Source organism: Brienomyrus brachyistius, chromosome 22 (assembly GCF_023856365.1).
Source record: "Brienomyrus brachyistius isolate T26 chromosome 22, BBRACH_0.4, whole genome shotgun sequence".
NCBI classification, from domain to species: domain Eukaryota; kingdom Metazoa; phylum Chordata; class Actinopteri; order Osteoglossiformes; family Mormyridae; genus Brienomyrus; species Brienomyrus brachyistius.
The window spans coordinates 482,951-493,225 of NC_064554.1; the positions used below are offsets into that span (position 1 = coordinate 482,951).

At 42.0% G+C, this 10,275-nt stretch overlaps 1 gene segment (V, D, J or C); it reads right to left on the bottom strand.

The window, feature by feature from the left end:
• Positions 1-2,015: 2,015 nt before the first annotated feature.
• On the bottom strand, positions 2,016-2,606 carry LOC125717371 (Ig heavy chain V region 6.96-like). The segment is given in 2 exon segments: positions 2,016-2,347; positions 2,436-2,606. Coding segments are annotated over 2 exon segments (366 nt in total).
• Between the last annotated feature and the right edge of the window lie 7,669 nt (positions 2,607-10,275).

Here is a 10,275-nt window from a genome sequence, read left to right on the forward strand (position 1 = left end):
GGGAGTAGTAAGTGCTACTGCTATATGCATAAGCGACCCACTCCAGTCCCTTCCCAGGAGCCTGTCTGACCCAGTTCATTTCATAGCTACTTAATGTGAACCCAGAGGCTGTACATGTCAGTCTGTGTGATTCTCCTGGTCTCTTCACCACTGGTTCAGACTCAGTCAGTACAACCTGAGCCTTCACACCTGTAAATAAAGAGGTAGAGCAGACTTTTAGATGAGCACAAAGAAAGATGCAGAGAGAAAGAGAGACAGAGAGGAGAGAGACAGGGACCTGAGAGAGCCAGTGCTGTGAGGGTGAGCAGGGCTGGTAGGAGCTTCATGGCTGCAGGACAGAGGGAGGAGCACTGAGGTAAAGTACACACTGAGTCCCAGTGACTGCTGCTCTCTGTCACACACTGACACTGGCTCCTTTAAAAGCTGTGGCAGGTTTGTACAGGATCCTCCTTTGTCAGTCCTGCAGTGGGAGTGGTCACATAATAATCAGCTTAATTTGATATGTAAAACCTAAATATACAAATAGTTCATGTCCCATGGAGTCTAGAAATAATAACACTTTTTGTAAAATCAAAATTCTACAGAGAAAAAATTTTTAATAAAATTCATTAATAGGGAGTAGATTTTATTTAATTAATTTATGTTATTGTTTGTTGTGCAAAGTTATTTTCTTATATTCTTTTACTAAGTCAGTTACTCAGTTTTCAACAAATAGAATGAAATATAAGTTTGAAACTGGTCATATTTAAAACTTTAACAGTCATATTACATAAGTCAGGCAATGATTCACAAGACAAATGTAACATAGTTGCTACAGTCTGTTGAAAATGGGCATCACTGTGATGTTTGTGTCCCTCTGATGCCTGCATTTACTGTCACTCTGAGGACATCTTGTGGTTCTGGCTGGAATTGCATTGATTGCATTTTATTTTAATAACTTTTTGACAGTATTCAGCTTGGCAATTCATCTTTTTTAGTTGCTTTACTTAAAAATGTCAATATACTGCATTCTTCAAAAAATACCCTCAATGGAATGTATTTTAATAAAGTTTTGACACAGATGTACTTATACTTGGTTTATTTAGCAACTGCTTCTATCCAAAGTAAAAGACGTTTTTCATAAAGCAGGATCAGACAATTGCTGGACACTGGAGGGTTAAGGGTCTTGCTCAGGGGCCCTCAGTGACATCAGTCTGCTGATCACATGATTAAACCAGTGACCATCTGATCATGAGTACAATCATAACCCACTGAGCCACACACTGCCTCTGACATCCTGAGGGACCCTCAGAGCTGAAGGTTCTGTAAAGCCCTACAGTCTCTCCTGTCACTGTCACTGTCGAGCACAGTAATGACAGTCCCTTAGTCCTTTGGCAAAAGCCACACTCTGGGAAACAGGCAGCCAACCAGGCTTTGGGCTTCTGAGGGGTCAAACGGCTGGGGAACAAGTTCTGTGAGGCAGGACTCAAGTGAGGAGGGCTGATGGTCACAGGATACAAGGAAAAGTGTGGAACCAGACCAGGAAAGGGGTCTCCAGTGGACTAGGGGCTATGAGACACAGCTCAGAATTACAACAGGAACTGAAAATCTAGCTGACAGTTTACAAGGAGGTTCACAGCGGCTGTACATCCTGTCCAGAACAACAGCAAACATGGCTGAGCCTGGAGCAAAACTCAGACAGTCATTATACAGACCCTGAAATTAGAAGTGATGGTTTGGGACAGAGTCACAGCGCCCATCCTCATCACCCTACAGCGGGTAAAGTATGACCATCTCTGGTCACTAGGCTGCAGAGGTTACAATTTTTAAGTATTGCTGCTCGTAAATGTGGCGATAGGAGAAAGTCACTGTTTTAAGAATTTTAAATATTGTAATTTTTGAATTTATAAATGTCTAATAAGTTGGTTTTTTACAACTTCAACTGAATGTCAAAAAATGAACAGATACACTCAACTCCAGGATAAATAATAATGTAACATCCTTACTCTCTGTGAGGAAGTAGTATTTGTACAGCTTCCCCACAGCCCCCATCACTGTGAGTGTCTGGCACAGTAGTACACAGCCGTGTCTTCAGCTTTCAGGCTGTTCATCTGTAAATACAGCTGGTTCTTGCCGTCGAATCTGGAGATTGTGAACCTGCCTTGAACAGACTGCGAGTACCAGGTGCTACCACCGCCAGTGCTGATCCCAGCAACCCACTCCAGTCCCTTCCCAGGAGCTTGTCTGATCCAGCTCATCCACCAGTCACTGAATGTGAATCCAGAGACTGTACATGTCAGTCTGTGTGATTCTCCTGGTCTCTTCACCACTGGTTCAAACTCAGTCAGTACAACCTGAGCCTTCACACCTGTAAATAAAGAGGTAGAGCAGACTTTTAGATGAGCACAAAGAAAGATGCAGAGAGAAAGAGAGACAGAGAGGAGAGAGACAGGGACCTGAGAGAGCCAGTGCTGTGAGGGTGAGCAGGGCTGGTAGGAGCTTCATGGCTGCAGGACAGAGGGAGGAGCACTGAGGTAAAGTACACACTGAGTCCCAGTGACTGCTGCTCTCTGTCACACACTGACACTGGCTCCTTTAAAAGCTGTGGCAGGTTTGTACAGGATCCTCCTCTGATGGGCGTGGGGTGGTTTGGGGGGGAAATCATCACATGATTAATTTGCCCTGCAGAGACTTACTATACAAACATTATCTTTGGACAATGCACTCCAAAAGTGATAATCGCACAATTTTTGTAGTAAAACCAATTTCACTATGACCTCATCCTAAATTTCTAAATGTCATGAAATGCATTAATAAGTAATAACATGTATTTAATTACTTTTTTTATTATGTGTTGTGCAAAGTAAAAATATTATTTTCTCACATTTTTACCAAGTCGTTTACTAAGTTTTTAATAGAATAAAATATACTGTAAGAGTTAAACTATTTACATTCATACCTCTATGTTCATGTTAACACGTTGTAGTGCTGGATTTCATAGTCAATGATTCAATATTATATGCTTTTAGAATTTTAATGAAGAATTTATTTGTTTGATTGAAGGTTTGTTGTTTGAAGGGGTTTTGTAGGGAATTCATGATAACTATAAGAACCATATTACAGCATTTTGGCATGATTCACAACAGCAGTTTATAAAGCAGTACAGCTGCTACAGCAAAAGGGAAGAGATTTTATTAAATTAATTTATGTTATTGTGTGCTGTGTATAGTATAGTATTTTAGCAAATTAGTTACTCCGTTTTTAACAGAATAAAATGGAATATAAGTATGAAGCAATTCATATTTAAAATTATAACATCTATATTACACAATTTACACATTTTAAACACAATTTAGGCAATTATTCACAAGAACAATTTAACACAGTTGCTACAGTCTATCTAAAATGGGTCTCAGTCTGATATTTGTGTCCCTCTGCTGCCTGCATTTACTGTCACACTGAGGACACCTTGTGCTTCCTGTTGGAACTGCAGTGATTGTTTGTAGTTTGATGATTATAATCGTTCTGTTTCCACAGACCACAGGCGATTCTACACCCTTCATCTTATTTTTTTTCTCAGCCCATCTGAATTTTTCGTTACAGAAAAGTATCAACCCAAATCCTAGGATAACCCGTTCTATAGACCACAGGAATTATATTAAACACTTTTCAAAATTAATTTCTTTTTCTCATCATCTTAAGGCTTTTTATCCTGGCATTTACAGTAAGCTGAGTGGCTCTATACACATTAAGTCTAGGTTTTAAAAAAGTCATGATTTTATCAAAGATTTTGTAAAAGTATAAATGACACGCCCACGCAGGCGAGACCTACCGGGTGTTGCTGTGTTACAGCTGATTAACAAAAGAAACCAACTTACCCCAGCACACGCGAAATACTGAGGCGAATGTCTTTGTGCCACACTGAGCGATTCTTTGTCTATTGTCTTCCCCGTTTCCCGCGCCTGTTCTGTCTGCCTGGTGTGTTCTCCTTACCTGCTCCCCTATCCTTCCCCAGAACCGCTCCTGACCTGACTCCCCTGCCAAGACCGGCACGTCCCGTTCCCGCTCCCCTGTGTGGTCCTGTCCCGTGCCTTCTCGTAGGACAGATTTCCTGGCTTTCGACCCCCGCTCTCCATTACCGACCACGATCTTTGCTTGTCCCTACCTGTACCACCGATCTGATCTCGCCAATAAAACATGCGATCGCTTGCATTGCTGGATCCGTGTCTTCCTGTCCGAGTATCCCTCACAATAAACATAGTTATTAAGTTGTCCTGTCCTGGCCGCTTGGGTGTAGCTTCATCAGAAGTGTTCAGACTCACACACCCTGTAAACTCATTACTTTAAAAAGAAATGAATAGATCAATGTCAGGGAGCCTCAAAACTTTTGAATCCTCAGTCATTAAAAATCATTGTTAAATGTAAGTCTTTTTATAGATAAATTACATTATACATCAACATAAATCCATCCATCCACCCATCCACTTTCTGTAGCCTCTTGTCCAATTCAGGGTAGCGGGGGGACCAGAGCCTTACATCAGCATCATTTTTATTATTATCGGACAGATTAGTGATTAATAGTATCTGCCGCTATGGAGGATTTGACACACACTATATGGACGTATTGAGTCAGACGTCTTAATCACTGAATTCAGGTCTTTTCTTCAGGCTCATTGCCACAGCTGTATAACATCAAGCACCTAGTCATACAGTCAGGTTTACAAACTTCTGGGAAGGAATGGGATGTTCTGAAGAGCTCAGTGAATTCAAGTGTGATACTGTCACAGGATGCCACCTTTGTAATAAGTCAGGCTGTGAATTTCTTCTCTGCTAGATATTCCACAGTCAGCTGTATGTGGTATTATTGCAAAGTGGAAGTGTTTAGGAAGAAGAGAAATTCAACCACAAAGTGGCAGATGACATAAAGTAATACATTATAAACATGTAAAATAATAGATCTGTGGGTAAAATGATGGAAATTCAATTACTAGTATTATTGTGTCTCATCTCTTATAAATCAGTTTTTGTATCACTCTCCCATTACATTCTCTTGCTGTGATTGTCGTGCACAGTAGTACACAGCTGTGTCTTCAGTCTGCAGGCTCTTCCCTTGTAAGGACACTGTGCTGCTGGAGGTGTCTCTGGAGATGGTGAATTTATTCTTAAGTGAATCCTTGAAATAAGTGCTTCCACCAGACCATATCCAACCAACCCACTCCAGCTCTTTCCCTGCAGGCTGCCGGATCCAGTGTGTAACATAGCTGCTGTCAGTCAGTGAATAACCAGAGACTTTACAGGAGATGGTCAGAGACTCTCCTGGTCTCACTGTCATAGATCCTGGCTGTGTGAGTTGAATATTACAGTGATTTGATTTGATTTGATTTGATTCAAACCCTTTATTGCTGTTGCAATATACCATGTCACTAGTCACAAGTACCAGCGAAAAGCAGGCCATCGCCCGACCTTACATATACAACATCACAGTAGGGGGTAGACCGGCCGGGAGACAGGGGAGGAGAGAAGAAGAGAAACAGGATGACATGAGGAGAGAGGAGGAGAAAACACCTCAGCAACATAAGCACATGATCACTACACTGTACAACATGAAAAGACACGACTCGCAACAGGTGAGGGAATGGGGAGGTGGAGGTAGTCCAGCATAGACAAACAGCCATCCGGTCCTGCAGCCATGGAGGCGCTGGTCACAGACCCGCCTGTTCACGCTGGGGGTAGCGGCGAAGGCGTTGGATGGGGGGAGGGTGCAAGTCCTTGAGATTGGGGGAGAGGAATGCAAGAGAGTCTCACTGCCTGTTCTTCCGGGGGAGCTTTTTGTTCAGCAGCAGCCTTGGCCAAGGCCAGTGCTGATTGAGGGGAGCCAGGAGCTTGATAGAATAAGGTTGTTTGGGTTTCCGTGCGAGAAGCTGTAATTTCCAGCTCCTCTAATGTCCACGCTGGTCTCCGCCATCCAATAAGTTTTGCAAAGCTGTGAGCTTCTCCATGATGTTATCCAGTTTCACAGTCTGAGTGCTAACAGCTCTGCCCACTCCATCCAATGTTTTGCAAAGCTGTGAGCTTCTCCATGATGTTATCCAGTTTCACAGTCTGAGTGCTAACAGCTCTGCCCACTCCATCAATCATTCCGGCCAGCCTAGTGGGGCTTTGAGAGGCTGTCACGGTCTTCTTCAATTTTGATAAACCAGGGCAATGCCTAATCCAATCAGCATAATACCTGTAATCATAGTTCCGAATAGGTAGATGTCTTCAATGTCCTCCACGGAAAGAGCTGCCATGCACACGACCCTCCACCGCTCCCATCCGTCCATCGTGTAGCCAGCCGCGTACGTTCCCGCTGGACAGTTAGGTTCCCCCGAACCCAGGCTTCTCGTTGAGAAGATGGTGTCAATTGCGTTGAGACCAGCTGATCAAATCCATAATTTCTCGTAGTTTGGAGAGCAGAGCAGAGAGAGTCTCTTCAAGTATAAGACAGTAGACTAGACGAGATGAGAGGAGCGAAGCAGGGAAGATAAGGGGAGGGAGAGGGAGAGAAGTGCGACCTCCTCCGCTGAGAGCCAGAGAGAAAAAACACCTGTAATCAAGAAGAAAGCAAAGTACATATGAGTGTGAAACAGACAATATCATTATCATACATCACTGCTGGTTCTTTATTCACTTTTCTGTTTTTCTATTGATCTTTGTTCTTTTTGAAGAAACACAGAGACTCACAGGATGCAGCTGCCAGCAGCAGCAGAGACACAGAGATCATGGTCGGTGCTGAAGATGATCTGCTGTGAGCTGCTCTTCACCGTGTTCCTTAGGAACTACTGAGGGTTTAAAGAGAGTCAACAATGTGCAGTTTAAATGAGGAGGGAGGAAGGAAACAGGGACTCATTTGCACAGGGGTGGAGTATGAAATGCCCTTTGTAGTATTAAAGGACAGGAGGAGTGATACTACAGTGCAGGTGCTGATGTTCCGGAAGATTTACACATTAAACCTGCTACATATAGTAAAAGGAAGTTTTACCATAAGGACACTTCAATATTTTACCCAGTAAAAGAGAAAACACTATATAAAACCATAAGTCTTTGACACATTTAAAACGTTTATGTCAATATGATAAAGCCCACGGAGATGAGATGGAAAAAGCAGATAGAGAAAGTTTATTTACTTATGAACAAACAATTGTGAATATTAAGGATTAAGATGAACAGAGGGTGGGATCTCATCATTACCACTGCAGCTGTGTTACTGTAAGCATTCTGACAGAAGAGAGCCCTCAGTTACTCTGTAGCTGATGACATCACAGTTGCTTTCATACATCCTACTGAAATATTGAATCTCTGGGGAATTTGGTTGTGAGCAAGAAAAGCACAAACACAGCTGGCCAAAGTCAGTGTGGGGCCTCAGATGGAGATCATATGGAGACACGTTCTGATGGACTTCATGGCTGTACAGCTGCTCATATCCACCTACATTCATTGTAATTTTAGTATTTATTTACCTTCTAATCCATCCCATTCATCCATTTTTCAATCTCTTATACTGCAAATTAAACATCGTGGGTGTTTTAAACCACAAACCTTTAAAAGCTGCGGCAACAATGTTACCCACTGACCCACCATGTTGTCCCTTTTTCATATCAGACACAAAATATTAATATTTATTCTATGACACATTTGCTTTTTGACTGACTGCCATCCTGTCCATGGTGTCCCCAGCCTTGTACCCTGAGTGACCTAAGAGTTTATCGACAAGGTGCACAGACAGAGGCAGAAGGTCACAGCCAACCTGCACACACCCACATGGCAGGTCTTCTGCCTGCCAGCCCTTTGCTCATCAGCAGGGGAGCCTCTGAGTGCTCAGTGCTGAGAGGCCTGGAGCCGCCGACTGTGAGGCACCAAGCTGAGGCGGCTAAACGGGACACAGGAGTAGAGCTGCTGTGGGCATCACTAGTGATGTCAGACTGGATATTTACATACTATTTTGATTCTTAGCTTTAACAACATTGTGAAACAATGTACACAAACACACATTCTACCTGCAAAAATAGATTTGTATGTATTTTTAATAGAATGTTTCTCTGGCCAGCAGAGAACCATTTTTTTTACACGTATTTTTACGTGCTGTTTTCAAACGCTAGTTGTTTAATTTGTTCCTGATTTCTCATGATTAATGTTTTTCATGATGTTGGTTCATTATTCAGTATAATTTAGAAACGAAGTTTGATGTTATAAGTGCTATGTTTTTTTTTTATCTATCCATTGGTGTTTAACTGAATAGCTGAAAAGTTTACGCTGAGCCTGAATCCCTGGAAGTAAAAAACAAGCTATAATTTTATTAGACTGATTTTGGGAGATAAACTCTTGTGTAAAGTCTGCAAAACCTAAGGAACACCTTCCTGCTCACTGATGGATGTTTCCTGCGCTGAACAGGGTCATGAGCGACATCTCAGAGGCCAGCTACACACCAGCCACAAATCAAACCCAGCTACATCAAGGAGAACTGCATCTAAGTGAGACCTTGTCTATAGTTCACATAGTGTCTGAAAAACAAAATGGCATGGAACCTCTGTAAGTTAACAGTGAAGGACATTAAAATGCTGTATTCCTCAACCAGCCTGATAAATTTCTGTTCAAAGCACTGACAGCAATGAGTTACACTTCCCGCACTGTGCCTTTGCTAATTCGCACTGATGAGATAGATGCATGACCTTGTACTTTTAAGCCATATAGACAATAGTCCAAAGTAAGTTTCTCAGAAGACTTTCTCAGTAGTTCTTGATTGCACAGGTAAAATTGTCAAACACTGACATTTATTTACAAAACTGCAGATGCACAATGAAGAATTAACAACTGGGTACAAAAGAAATGCTTTAACTGTCCTGTAAAATACAACTCAACAGCATGCACACTTATGTGCCAACAGGCCAATCAAACCAATATTTGCACAGCTGTGAAAATGCACAAAGTGCAATTAGCAGAAGTCCTGTACAATATTTTCATACATGGAAGATGTTGGCACAGTCTAGACACACAAATCATATAAAATAAAAACAAACTAAACACAACAAATAAGGAATAAAAAAGCAAAGTATACTCATGGTATGCTTATATTTTACACAAAATTGCTCTGAGGGCAGAACAAAACGCGATTGGCTCAGAGAGATTACCAATTGTAGAGGGCGTGGGTCCAAGTAACTAGTAGAGGCAGGACCAAGACCTGGTCCTGCCTTGTCTAGTTGCTTGGACGCACCTCCTCCTGCAATCTCCAGTCACCCCAGGAAACTGATCTTACCGACCATGTAATCAGATAGAGGCGGTTGTCTGCCTTTCTTGGGCTGTAGATTGCCTGTATTTCACTCCTTATTCTGGGAATGAACAGAGAAGACGCATATTTCTCCGTCTCTAAGAATAATAATGTCCAGTCACATGCTTTAAGCACAGGTTGTCCAAAGAAATCAAGGCCTGCTCTTCTGAACTTCTGTAGAAATCCAATTGAGAAATTATTTGATGAAGACGAAGGGAAATGTGAAAAGTATATAAGCAGTTCAATGTATCCCTAGAAATGCAGGTATCCCCAGGAGTAAGATATCAAACCAGATATGGACTACATTGGCTGACACGTTCAGTGACACGTCAGCATCATAATGCCTACTGAGGGCAAGAATATAAACGATAGAAATCACTGTTCACCTCACCGTGTTATGCTTTTTTGCTTTGTCTGGTGTACGGTACGGTGAGTGTTGAGTCTAGCAGATATGTACTAGTGGGCAGTCACTGGAACACTCCGTAGCGTCCGTCGAGTCTACATGCCTCCGAGCAGGGTGCTCAGCAGGAGCTCACAGCAGCAGCTTGATTTTGGGTTTCGATCAGACTCCCTGGGTAGAAAATGCTGTTAGCACACTAACAGCACATATAACCAGCGTGCAAAAGCCCTCAGGGTGTGGGATGAAATTATTACTTCGGGGAACAAATTTAATAAGGTCACTTTAAAGATAAAATTACATAACAGAAATATAATTCTGAGGCAAATGTCTATTATATCACCATATGTGTTTGAAATTGTTAGATGCCTTTCAATAAACCATTTCATTAAACAACCTTGTAAATGATTTAAAAGCAGCAGCATCCATCTTCATTATTTCACCAGCATAAACCTACCAATTTTCACCTTTCATGATGCAGTATTTGGGATATGAAGGTTTTGGGGGTGTGAATGTAGCATTCTGAAACAGACTCCATTTGAAAACTGGCCTCAGGCTCAAACATGCAGCCATAACATAAAATAAATACATATAA